This window comes from Quercus robur, chromosome 9 (assembly GCF_932294415.1).
Source record: "Quercus robur chromosome 9, dhQueRobu3.1, whole genome shotgun sequence".
Lineage (NCBI taxonomy): Eukaryota > Viridiplantae > Streptophyta > Magnoliopsida > Fagales > Fagaceae > Quercus > Quercus robur.
The window spans coordinates 7,213,005-7,226,193 of record NC_065542.1 but is presented as its reverse complement, the minus strand read 5'-3'; the positions used below and the strand labels follow the sequence as shown (position 1 = coordinate 7,226,193).

The 13,189-nt window shown below is 33.3% G+C and overlaps 1 protein-coding gene across 1 annotated transcript; it reads right to left on the bottom strand.

Moving 5' to 3' along the window:
* Positions 1-7,227: 7,227 nt before the first annotated feature.
* Positions 7,228-11,773, bottom strand: LOC126698724 (uncharacterized). Its single transcript, XM_050396125.1, has 5 exons — positions 11,279-11,773; positions 8,842-10,535; positions 7,758-8,717; positions 7,540-7,686; positions 7,228-7,420 (listed from the first exon to the last, which is right to left on the bottom strand). Exons 2-5 carry the CDS (start codon positions 10,531-10,533, stop codon positions 7,265-7,267), a joined length of 2,955 nt encoding a protein of 984 aa, XP_050252082.1. The 5' UTR covers positions 10,534-10,535; positions 11,279-11,773; the 3' UTR covers positions 7,228-7,264.
* Positions 11,774-13,189: the final 1,416 nt, after the last annotated feature.

The window sequence follows — 13,189 nt, the reverse complement described above, 5'->3', positions numbered from 1 at the left end:
TAAAGCTATTTTCAACTATCTTCACTAACAAGTCTGATACAGTAACCAAGTCAAAATATAATTTTGGACTTTATTTATTTGTTTATGCATGAGATTCTAGTTCTAGATTCTTCCATTCAAGTATTCATTGTTTTAATTTAAATAACAATAATAAATCACCTATTCTTATAAATTAGTGGGGAGAATATAAGTATTGACATTTAGTCTATATTATGGATACTTCTTTTTTTTTTAGAAGAAAGTCATTATTATGGATACTAGTTGGTACAAGAAAAAGTTTATCATAATATGAATTTTTTTTTCTCTTATTTTCTTGTCTAATATAGAATTTAATAATAATAGTAATTATTAATAAGCATTTATTATAATTATATTTATACATGGAGCTATATATGTAGTTTACCATTTAAAGAAAATATCACGTGTCAAAATTCTAATGGAGTCCCTAAAAAAATTATAATGAAGAGTTTAATTATAGAATATAATTTAAATTCAATTAAAAGATATAGGATAAATTCTTGAAGTGTAAAATCATGATACTTCAAAACCTTATGACCTTACAATCAAGCTATAAGTTATATAATTGCTCTTTATAATCGAGTTAAAACACTAACCGGTGTTTTTGTTTAAGTGGAATTTGAATATTAGATTTTTTATTTTACCTATTAAAGTAACTAAAACACACTTTTAGTCTTTATATATATTATAGATAAATTATAGATTTGAATTTTATTTTATTTTTTTGTATTTTAATGATCAAAAATACCATAATTTATAAGAATTGAGTGACAAAATTTATTACCTACTTTTTTCTTTTTCTTTTTTCAATTTATATGTTGGCGACGTGGCTTGTTGCAAGTTGCTAACTAGCAAGCCTCCAGCCCTACAAGTCCACATGCAAACGCTTTTAAGTACCGCGCGCTTTTCCCCATGCAAACGCTTTTTTAAGCGTATTTATTATGTTCCTTTTGGGTAATATATATATATATATATATTTTTTTTTTTGATAATCACCTTTTGGGTAATATTTAAAAGTGAAATTAAAAGTAATTTTTATGAATAATGTTAAAGATATAAATTAATTTACAAATTTTTTTTTTATAAATTATTGATTTGATAAGTGATTATTAGTAAATAAAAAATAATATTAATGATAAATTTAAATAAAAATCAATAAAAAATTAGTCACTTTAATATTTTATAAATATATCATAAAATGATTTTTATCTATAATATTACTCAATTTTTATTATACGTCAGTTTACCTACTCTAAGTCATTTGGAGTGAACTTCATACACCTCCATATGTATTTGTAGGTGATAATTTTTATTTCCCTTAAGTTATTTTTTTATTTTATTTATTGTAAGAAAATATAATTGCACATTAAAGAAAATTATAAAGCTTTATAAATAAAATAGTAGATTCTATTTTAACACGGAATGAAGCTCAGTTAGATGACATATTCTTTTGCACCCAATCTCTCAGTTAGATGACATATTCTGGGGGGTTATTATTTTTAAGTGCTTAAAAAAATAATAATGATTTCAAAAAGTACATTTTAAAAATGTTTTTTTTTTTTTTCGTAAAACAAAATGTGATTTTTTTTTAATGTAGCTGAGCATTGACAAAATTTGTAAAAAGTATTATTATTGTGAAAATATTATGGCTTGACTCCATGAGATGCAATTTTTTTTTTTTCTAGAAGAATCCATGAGATGCAACTTGAAAACTCATTTTTTGCTTATTTTTTATGTGCAATTTAAAAATAAAAAATACAAAGCCACATGTCAGTCCTTTAAAATTGCTAATTTCCCCATTAAAGGGCCAAATAGTCTAAGATGAGTTTGAAGTAACTTTTGTTTCTTTTAATTTGTCAACTTATTTTCTTTTGTATAATTTGTTGAAACCATGCTTTTTAAAGTTATATTTGTTTTTTTTTTTTTATCAACTTTTAGTAAGTAAATAAATAAAATTTTAGTTAAAAAAAAAAAAAAAAAAAAACCTAATCCAAACACATTTTTAGTCAAATTCTAACTTATTTTCACCTTACTAAAATAAGTTAAACTGCCACTAAAAAAAGGATAATATTAGATTTTTTTTAAAAAAAATCCAATAAAATTTCAGTATCTATCCCTGAAGTTTACCCTGTGTGCGCAATTGGTCCCTCAAGTTTAAAGCGAGCACAATTAGTCCCTTAAGTTTTAAAACTGAGCTGTATTAATCCTTTTACTAACTGTTGTTAACGGTGTTACTTATGTGGCTAATGAAATAATGACTTGGCATTTTTTTTAATGATGTGGCATGTTTTTAATTAAAAAATTACTATCTAAATTAAAACGTAAGAAAAAATATTCACAACCGGTACCAAATTAAAAACCCACGACAAGAGAGAAGGGGAGAGAGGGAAGAAACCAAGCTCTAGCCGCCGCCTGAACTCCCACGCCCTAGCCGCCGCCGGCAATAGCACAAGTCATAGCTGCCGCCGGCAACAGCACCAGCCCTAGCAATCGCCGGCGACAGCACAAGCCCTAACAGCTACCGGCGACAGCCACTGCCCTAGCAGCCGCCGGTGACAGCCACTGACCCACCTCCCTTCTCCTCTCGCATAACCACTTTCCCGCCTTCGTCCTCCCATCTCAGGTATTACACTTTTTCCTGTAAGATTTTTTTTTCTTGTGTTTGTATCTATGTTAGATTCAAAATATGAAATTCGGTATGAGAAACATGAAACGTTGTAATTGTAATGTGTTGGGTTTTTTTAACAAGGAAAAAAAAGCTGCAAATTCGATGTTCTTTTTTAGTTTTAGAAGTTGAATATATGAAAACCCGGGTTAGAATCAGTTCAATGTTGGAATATTTAAATGGGTTTAAAAAAAAAAATGCAAATTGTATTTGTTTGGAAGGTTCTGATTGATTAGTTCATGTGTTTGAGAATCTAACAAAAAAAAAAAAAAAACCCAACGTTAATGTTGTTAAAAAAAAAAAAAAAAAAATTTAAGGGATGACTTCTACTATGAACTCGGTGTGTATTGACTTTTTTGATCCTTTGTTGCCTGTATTATCAATGAAAAGTGTTTAATGTCTCAGATGTGTTGGTTGACTCTATAGTTCTTTAGATGAAATGTAAATATATATGCTAGGAGAGAGTGTGGGAGAGAAAGCATATGTGCTTTCTTTGTGCTACACGAAGAAATTAGATTACGCACATGAATAGAGAGAGATTGTAGGCAATTCATAGTGAACAATATCTAAAAGAGACCTACATATGAAGTTGTTGATTAAGCAAATTGCAGGCGTGATTTTTAATATGAATACATCAAGTGATTTAATGAAATGAGAATTTTTTTCTTTCTAATGCTAAATATTATGTTAAACAGATGAATGAAGATTTAGGAAATCATTCCATTTGTTTTTAGCTTGGATCACTTCCTTGTATTTTTTTAGTTATTTGTACATATTGATCACATGTTGGCATGACAGATTTCTATCAATATGTTGATAACTCCTTGGTTTTGAAATTATATATCACATTCTTTGTTTTCCTCTTATGTTCTGGAAAATTCTTAGTTGGTGTTCTGAATTTTGGCAGCTGTTTGTATTTATGTAAATTCAGAAGTCATGGCTTTGGTCTGAGGAGAAAGCATGGCTTTAGAACATGCCATCTGTTATAGGAAGACATTGTTTCAATGGGTGACTTATACTACATTAATTGGATGCTACACACATAAAGGGTTAATAGCAAAGCTCATCAATACACTCTCTGAGCATATGCTATGCATAGATGTAGTTGTTCAAAGACTTGGAGATGCTACCGCTGCAGGGATGTACATTAGTTGTGGGATATAGGGTGCAAATATAAAATTTATAGTTTTGGAGTGTTCTACAAGCAGATTCATAGATGTACTCTTCTTTTCTTTAATTCTTTTCACTGGAAATAATGATGGTTCATTAATTCATCATCGGTCTAGTATGTAATTGTGATTTGTTTTGATACACTACAAAAAAAAGGTTCTATGGCCGCGTTTTTAAAACTTGGCTATATGTCAAAAAAACGTGGCTATAGCAAGCGTGGCCTAAAACCTGTGACTATAGGACTCACGGTCCTATGGCCACACTTTTTAACCGCGGCCTAAGGTTGTGGTCTTGGGCCGCATTTTAAACGCAGCCTAAGGTTGTGGTCTTGGGCTGCGTTTTAAACGCGGCCCAAGGTTTAACCTTAGGCCACGTTTAAAACGCGGCTATATACCCTTAAAATTTTTTTTAAAAAAAAACTTTGATTACCAAAAATTAATTTTCGGTAATCAAAAGTTTTTTTTTTAAATTAAAATTAAAATTTTTAAAATTAATACTTTCAAACTTTAAAATTTCAATTTTAAATAAATAAAGAAATTCAAAACAAAAATACAAACCCAGAAAATTCAAATTCAAACAAAAACCCAGAAAATTTCAAAATTAATCAACCACAACATGTTCTAAAATACAAGAAAATAGTACAAGAACACAAACAAAACATCTCCTTCAACGAAATCAACCCAAACTGAACACAAACTATTCAAGGAAAACAAAAGCACAAGCTCAAAAATACAAAAATCCCCATAACAAAAACACAACCAAAAAGAGTCCATATGCTCAAACAAAAAATTAATCAAAACACAATCAAACAAAAGAAAATAATTTTCGGCCATGGGTCAAAGAAAAATAAAGCAAAGAGAGATAATTTTTTGAGGCACTTTAGCTTCATTGATTCAAAATCTTCAAATCTAAAGCAAAGAGAGACTCAATCTTCAGATCTACTGCAAAGAGAGACAGAAAGTTAAAGGGAAAAACAATGAACAAAACTCAAACAACAATGAACAAAACTCCATATTTTCACAAACCCATTCTTACAGCATCAGCAAGAAAGAGAGAGATTGAGAGAGTTTTGAGAGAGACTGTGAGGGAGCTTCTTTTTTCCTTTTGCTAGGACCACACGAGTGGTTAAGTCTGAGGTTTCAAATTTTGAAATCTCAGATTTTTTTTTTTTTTTTTTTTTTTATGGAATATTTTGGAATATGCCATAGAATATTCTATGGCATATTCCATATTCTCCATTCGGTGGGTGTTTTTTTTTTTACTTTTTTACGTAAGTCTATAGCCACGTTTAAAACGCGGCTATAGACTTAACCTATAGCCGCGTTTAAAACGTGGCTATAGGTCCTCCTTTAAAAATAAATAAATAAATAAATAAAAACACCCACCGAATGGGTTCAGCCCTTGAAAACAATTTTTTTTAAGGAGGACCTATAGCCACGTTTGAAACGCGGCTATAGGTTAAGCCAATAGCCGCGTTTAAAACGTGGCTATAGACTTACGTAAAAAAAAAAAAAAAAAAAAAAAAAAAAAAAAACCCACCGAATGGGTTCAGCACTTGTAAACACAATTTTTTTTTTTTTTTAAAAGGAGGACCTATAGCCACGTCTAAAACGCGGCTATAGATTTAACCTATAGCCACGTTTAAAACGTGGCTATAGGTCCTCCTTTAATAAAATTAAAAAAAAAATTGTGGCCCTTAGGCCGCGTTTTTAGCTCAAAAAAACGTGGCCTAAGAACCCGTCTATGGCCCCGTTTTTAAAATGCGGCCACAGTTAAGGAAAAGAAAAAAAAAAGTTTGCCAAAAAATAAAATACGGAGGTCCTTAGGCCGCGTTTTTAGCTCAAAAAAACGCGGCCTAAGAACCTGTCTATGGCCCCGTTTTTAAAATGCGGCCACAGTTAAGGAAAAGAAAAAAAAAATTTTTGCCAAAAAATAAAATACGAAGGTCCTTAGGCCGCGTTTTTAGCTCAAAAAAACGCGGCCTAAGAACCTGTCTATAGCCCCGTTTTTAAAATGCGGCCACAGTTAAGGAAAAGAAAAAAAAAAAAAAGTTTGCCAAAAAATAAAATACTGAGGTCCTTAGGCCGCGTTTTTAGCTCAAAAAAACGCGGCCTAAGAACCCGTCTATGGCCCCGCTTAAAAAACGCGGCCTAAGAACCCATCTATGGCCCCGTTTTTATGAAACGCGGCTTCAGTCTATCTTGGGCCGCGTTTTTTATAGCCACGGCTTAAAAAACGCGGCCCAAGGCCCCCGCATTTTGTAGTGATAGATAGATAGATAATTGTGATTTGTTAGTATTAATAAATTATTAATGTTGATGTGGAAAATTGTAAAGCCTCCAAAGCAAGGTGACAAAATTTTATGAAGTCCAAAAAACCTCAAGCATCTTTGGCTCCTATAGATTATATCGATAATACTAGTAACATGACCAATTGACAAAAGCTGCTGCAACTGCTAAACCCCCAGCACCACCTTGGCAGCTCAGTTTTATTTGCTTCTTAAATATATTATTTGAATCATACCTACACAATTGAGGCTAGATTCTAATTATTTCCAAGATAGGCTGGTAAAGTATACTTGAAAAGCTCCAGCTTTGAGTGCAGCCATGAAATTGCCCTTGCACCCACTCTATGCTTCATAATCTTGCTATTTATCGTTGTTAAGATGTCGGGCATTTCCAATGGCATGGAAACCTGTAAGCATAACTTGTTGCTGGCGCATATATATATAAATAAATAAATATATATATATATATATATATATATCAAATCAGTTTCATGTAACATTCTAAACTTCAACTCAGCCTTAAAAGAGTCAAAACTAAGTCATTATAAATGCAGAAAGTGGTGTATTTTCCAGAGCATGTGAAGGAATGAACAAAGAGATTATGCACGAATCTTTCAAGAAAAAGGTATATACAAAAGAGTTAAAAACTCACATTCATCCCACAAAACCAGAACATGTAAGAGTAATGCAATTACTCAAAGTCTCTTGCCTACAATTCTTAGACATACAGTAATGCAATTACTCAAAACACCATAGGTCTCTCAGATCTCAATGTGATTGATTAATCAATTTATTTATGGTTTCCACCAATACTAAAGGAAAAACTTAACAAATCATTCATCCCAAAGAATTTTCAGTTTCGAGCATAATCTTTCTCCAAAGTTTTGATTCTATAAGCAATACTAAAATCTCCATAATTTGACAGGTTTCCAATAAATGACCACAAAAAATCTTATTCACTTCTGCCCATTTATCCACAAAAAATCTTGTTCACTTCTGTAATTGTGTGTTCATATAAAACTTTGTAATTCTTCTAGATGTCTCACTTGCAGCAGCCATTGTCTCCGTTGATAGTCCAAAATTGTAACTTCTTTGTGTCTAACCTGAGAAAGTGCACAAGGATATTAATCTAGCAGAAACAATGTAGTAGAAACAACATAGGCAATTTGGTTGTAACATATAAATGTAATGATCATAACCTGAGATGCTAGTTGAATTCGATGCACTCCTTCACATTGGGGTGCTGGCTGACTTTGTGTTGTGACTTTTCCTGTCCTAATCTGAAATATGTAAAAACTTTGTGTTGTATTAAATTCCATAGAAATATGTGATTTCTTGTTTTCATATGAGACAAACTAATATGAATATGTACTTGTTTTCATTTGAGGTAATAACTCACAGGTAGTTTTTCAATATGTTGATTTTCATGTGCTTCATGGCGTATTTGTGATGGATGTGCTGCCTCATTAGTAGGTTCTACATGGTTTGAAGACATCCCATGATCTTGGTCTTCCAAACTCTGAGTTGTTACATTTGGCTTTCTTACCTGTAATATATCACAATTAGGTAGTGTATTATCAACAAGGGGAAAATTTTTTTATTTATTTCAAGCCTTACTCTTTGTTGTTTGCTAGCTTGAGTTGCTGATTTATTCGTAGCGGGATTGCACCTTCTCTTGTTATGGCCTACTTTCCCACATTGGCTGCATTTAACATGGCCAATTCTCCTCTTCATCTTATATGGATTGCTTAGCTCATTAAGTTCCTTCTTTCTCTTCTTTTTAGGCCTTCCCCCTTGTCTTATTTTTTTAGGAGGGAGTATGGTTTCTCTATCACTTTGTGGCCACAACTTGGGACCATTAATAGGGTATACACATGACCCATATGTCTGGGCTAAGGACTCCATACTATAGCAATGATGTACATAGTCTTCAATTGTATGACCCATATATCCCAATGCAGCTATAGAATGTGCACAAGGAATCCCAGTTAGGTCCCATGATCCACATGAGCATGTACGCTGCTTTATGTCAACTACATACTTGTCAGGCAATTTTGATACTTCAAACTTTGACTCATTGCTATCCCCACACCAAACTGGAATCCAATCTGTACTATTAATTTTTTCAATCTCTAACTTGTTCTGGATTCTAGGACATATAGGACCATGATACCTTGTCATTTTCTCCTTCTTCTTAATATAATAAGCCATCAGATGCAATCTAATCTCCTCCAACATAGTGATTATTGGTTTATCCCTATACTCCAATATTTGAGAATTAAAATTTTCACATCCATTGTTAGTTAGTGCATCACACCTGGGATACCTTCTAAAAGCTGCTCTGGTCCAAAACCTAGGTTCCTTTCCAACCAACCATTCCCATGCCTTTATGTTTAACTTCTTGATCTTCCCCATTTCAAACTGAAACTCAGACATGTTAGTGGCCCTAGCAGCTGCCCACAGGCGATCCTTTAGTAGCTTACCCTTATGATCCTTACTAAAGTTATTATATAGATGTCGAACACAAAATCGATGGTCCACACCTGGCATGAGCTCATCAAACATTTGTGTTAATCCCTACAACAAAGACATAAAATACAAAATTATTGGATGTATTAGAATATAATTAATTTGGTGTGAATTTATAGCAAGGTACATCATCCAAATTTAAAGAATAAAATAAAATGAAAGTTCAATTCACCTTTTGCTGGTCAGACATGAAGGTCCACCCTTCATCCCTTAAACTTCCAATATCATCAAGCAACCTTTTCATGAACCATGTCCAAGAGTCCTTTGTTTCTGCCTCAACCACGGCAAATGCAATTGGGTAAACACCATTATTGCCATCCTTGCCAACTGCTGTCAAGATCTGTCCTGGATACTCACCCTTCAAATGACATCCGTCAACACCAATGAAAGGCCTACAAGTAGCTAAAAAGCCTTTCTTACAAGCATCCAAACATACATATAATCTCTCAAATTTCGGTTGCAAGTGTGGTTGAGGTCTATTGGTAGAGATTAGTATAGTAGACCCAGGGTTGCTTCTCAACAATTCTTCACAATAATCCCCCAATTGGGCATATTGTTCTGTAAAAGTTCCATGCACTAATTCTTTAGCCCTACCTTTTGCTCTAGATGCTTGATACCTACTAATATGAACCTTAAACTTATTTACAACTCGGTCTTTAATAACGAACGTCTTCACATTTGGGTCACTCCTCACATCATCCACTAGATGCTTCCCAAGCCAATTTGAAGATGCAAATCTATTCCTAAATCGCCTCCCACAATTATGTTCTGGATTCAATTTCTTCACTATCCAAGTATCTTCATCTTTCATCTTTCCACAATACAACTCAAAAGGACATCTATCTGTGCATTTTACTCTTACCCTTACTTTGTCATTTTTTTTAAACTTTAATGGAACCCCTTTGAAAATAGAGTAGAGTTTGATAGCATCCATGACGTCCTTTTTCGTGGCAAACTGCATCTCAAGTTCAAAGTGCACCTCAGAGAAGGATTCTGGTGGATGGTATTGAGGATACCTAGGCCTAGTTTCATCATCAGATGAACTAACCAAACTTGCAGATGTCTCTGACTCCCACTTATCTTCATCTCTATCAACTCCAAATGCAACAAGCGCATTTGCATTAGGATTAACCCCACTTGCATCAACCCGTGTAGGATCAACACCTCTTGCATCAATCCCAATAGGACCAACACCACTTGCACCAACCTCGCTCTGACCAACACCACTAGGATCAACCCCACTGCCACCAACCCTTCTAAGACTAACCCCACATGCACTAACCTTACCCTTTCTCCCCTCTTTGAGTTTCACCTGCTTATCTTTTCTAAGACACAAGGTCTCATCAGGTAAGCCTTTTACTTTGGAGGCTATTTCACCACTGCTAATATACTGTGCAAACATATCATCGTCATCACTTTCACTACACCCAAAATGAACTCTATGAGCACTATCCTCTTCACTAACAGCTCCATCTACTTTATCTCCCTCATCAAGATTACCCCCCTCATTATCACCATCTTCCCCATCTCCCTCATTACCAATAGCATTCTCATAATCATCCAAGAACATAACATACACTTCCACTTCATTATAACCCCTAATACACTTCACCATGTTCATTACATCAACATCATTCTCCAAAGGTTTTAAACCACCTGCAAATGGCATAGTAGGCACTCTATACATAAATACATCATTTTCACCATACCCAAAATTTTTGGCCTTATTCCATATCTCAACAAGTGACATTTCATCAGAATTATTATCTTTATATATCTTTACCTCCCCTCCTTCGTATCTATATGGATTATTCTTAATCTTCCCCCAATAATAAAGGGTGATTGTGAAGTCAAAGTCATCCATCCCTACAACAAGAGCAAGGAATTTACCATTAAAAATAGACATAGGAATGGGCTGGATTATTTTTAAAAAGTTACTCTACAATATGAATACAAATTAAACAATAAAATAAAAAATCATCATTTGAGTTATGAAGTTATTTTTTATGTATGCAGGCCATAAAATTCTAACTAATACTATGCATGAATACAACATTTAAACAATAAACAATATGTGGTCCTACTCCTTCTCCTTGTGTGATATTATTTGACTTACAAACACAAATGGGTCCACCATTACTGAGATGTGGTACTAAAATGTATAGATTTATTCAAAAATAAACTTTCTGACCTACATGACACATATAATCAATATGTGGTCCTACACTTTATAATTTCAATAAAGAGGAAAAATATAAAATTGTATGCACTTGGGTTTTAAAAACAACATTAACGTTGGGTATTTTTTTTTTCGGATTCTCAAACACATGAACTAATCAATCAGAACCTTCCAAACTAATACAATTTGCATTTTTTTTTTTAAACCCATTTAAATATTTCAACATTGAACTGATTCTAACCCGGGTTTTCATATATTCAACTTCTAAAACTAAAAAGGAACACTGAATTTGCAGCTTTTTTTTCATTGTTAAAAAAACCCAACACATTACAATTACAACGTTGCATGTTTCTCATACCGAATTTCATATTTTGAATCTAACATAGATACAAACACAGGAAAAAAAATCTTACAGGAAAAAGTGTAATACCTGAGATGGGAGGACGAAGGCGGGAAAGTGGTTATGCGAGAGGAGAAGGGAGGTGGGTCAGTGGCTGTCGCCGACGGCTGCTAGGGCAGTGGCTGTCGCCGGCGATTGCTAGGGCTGGTGCTGTTGCCGGCGGCAGCTATGACTTATGCTATTGCCGGCGGCGGCTAGGGCGTGGGAGTTCAAGCGGCGGCTAGAGCTTGGTTTCTTCCCTCTCTCCCCTTCTCTCTTGTCGTGGGTTTTTAATTTGGTAACAGTTGTGAATATTTTTTCTTACGTTTTAATTTAGATGGTAATTTTTTAATTAAAAACATGCCACATCATTAAAAAAAATGCCAAGTCATTATTTCATTAGCCACATAAGTAATACCGTTAACAACAGTTAGTAAAAGGATTAATACAACTCAGTTTTAAAACTTAAGGGACTAATTGTGCTCGCTTCAAACTTGAGGGACCAATTGCGCACACAGAGTAAACTTCAGGGACCAATATTGTAGTTTCGCCTATTCTTTTGCACCCAATCTCTCAGTTAGATGACATATTCTGGGGGGTTATTATTTTTAAGTGCTTAAAAAAATAATAATGATTTCAAAAAGTACATTTTAAAAATGTTTTTTTTTTTTTTTTCGTAAAACAAAATGTGATTTTTTTTTAATGTAGCTGAGCATTGACAAAATTTGTAAAAAGTATTATTATTGTGAAAATATTATGGCTTGACTCCATGAGATGCAATTTTTTTTTTTTTTAGAAGAATCCATGAGATGCAACTTGAAAACTCATTTTTTGCTTATTTTTTATGTGCAATTTAAAAATAAAAAATACAAAGCCACATGTCAGTCCTTTAAAATTGCTAATTTCCCCATTAAAGGGCCAAATAGTCTAAGATGAGTTTGAAGTAACTTTTGTTTCTTTTAATTTGTCAACTTATTTTCTTTTGTATAATTTGTTGAAACCATGCTTTTTAAAGTTATATTTGTTTTTTTTTTTATCAACTTTTAGTAAGTAAATAAATAAAATTTTAGTTAAAAAAAAAAAAAAAAAAAAAAACCTAATCCAAACACATTTTTAGTCAAATTCTAACTTATTTTCACCTTACTAAAATAAGTTAAACTGCCACTAAAAAAAGGATAATATTAGATTTAAAAAAAAAAAAATCCAATAATTAAGAATATATCTAGTAAAACTTAAAATAAATAAGTTATTCTGTAAGATATTATGGTGCACAAGAATTTAAATAAGATTCATGTGCCACATGTCGTATCCATGGCGGAGAAGTCTATTATCGTGCCAAGAAGGCCACATGCTCGAACAGTAAAGCCACGTCAGTGGCATGTTACTAGAGGAATTCATACAGTAGAGAAAGAGTTTCGGAGAGGGGGTCAGCCCTGATATAACTAAAGAGATGGTGGCTACCCTACATTTAATGCATCCCACCAAACCTCCTGACTGGATTTATGTGAAGAAGACCCCTAAACAGTGCTGCCTTGGCCGCCGCAATTCACAAGGGATTTGGGAATATGTCTGATGGGACAAGCACTCAAGTGGTGGACTGGACGATCAACAAATGGAGGGCCAAGATTGCCTAAAAGGAGCTATATAATGTGAAAGACCCTCCAAGGAGAGGGGTAGTAGAAAATCTTTAGAGAAAACACTGTAGAGTTAAGAGCAGCAACTGTAATCAAATCTAAGAGAAATATATTCAAGAACTACACTCCTCAGATATCGCCAAGAAAGAATTTCTGTACACTACATTTATCTATTCATTGCCTTTCCTTGCTCTCTTACCGTCTTTAGCCTATTAAGGGCGCTGTCCACTTTGTTGAAGCCTAATTTTTTAGCTCACTCTCTACAAATTTATTGTACTGGGCTCTTTGAACCTTAATTCATTCATCTTTTAGACTTAAGAATCAAAGC

Coding starts and splice junctions, on each gene's coding strand:
- LOC126698724 (XM_050396125.1), bottom strand. CDS start 10,533: ATGGATGACTTTGACTTCACAATCACCCTTTATTATTGGGGGAAGATT. Junction 8,718..8,841: donor TCATGTCTGACCAGCAAAAG/GTGAATTGAACT, acceptor TCTTTGTTGTAG/GGATTAACACAAATGTTTGA. Junction 7,687..7,757: donor AAGCTAGCAAACAACAAAGA/GTAAGGCTTGAA, acceptor GATATATTACAG/GTAAGAAAGCCAAATGTAAC.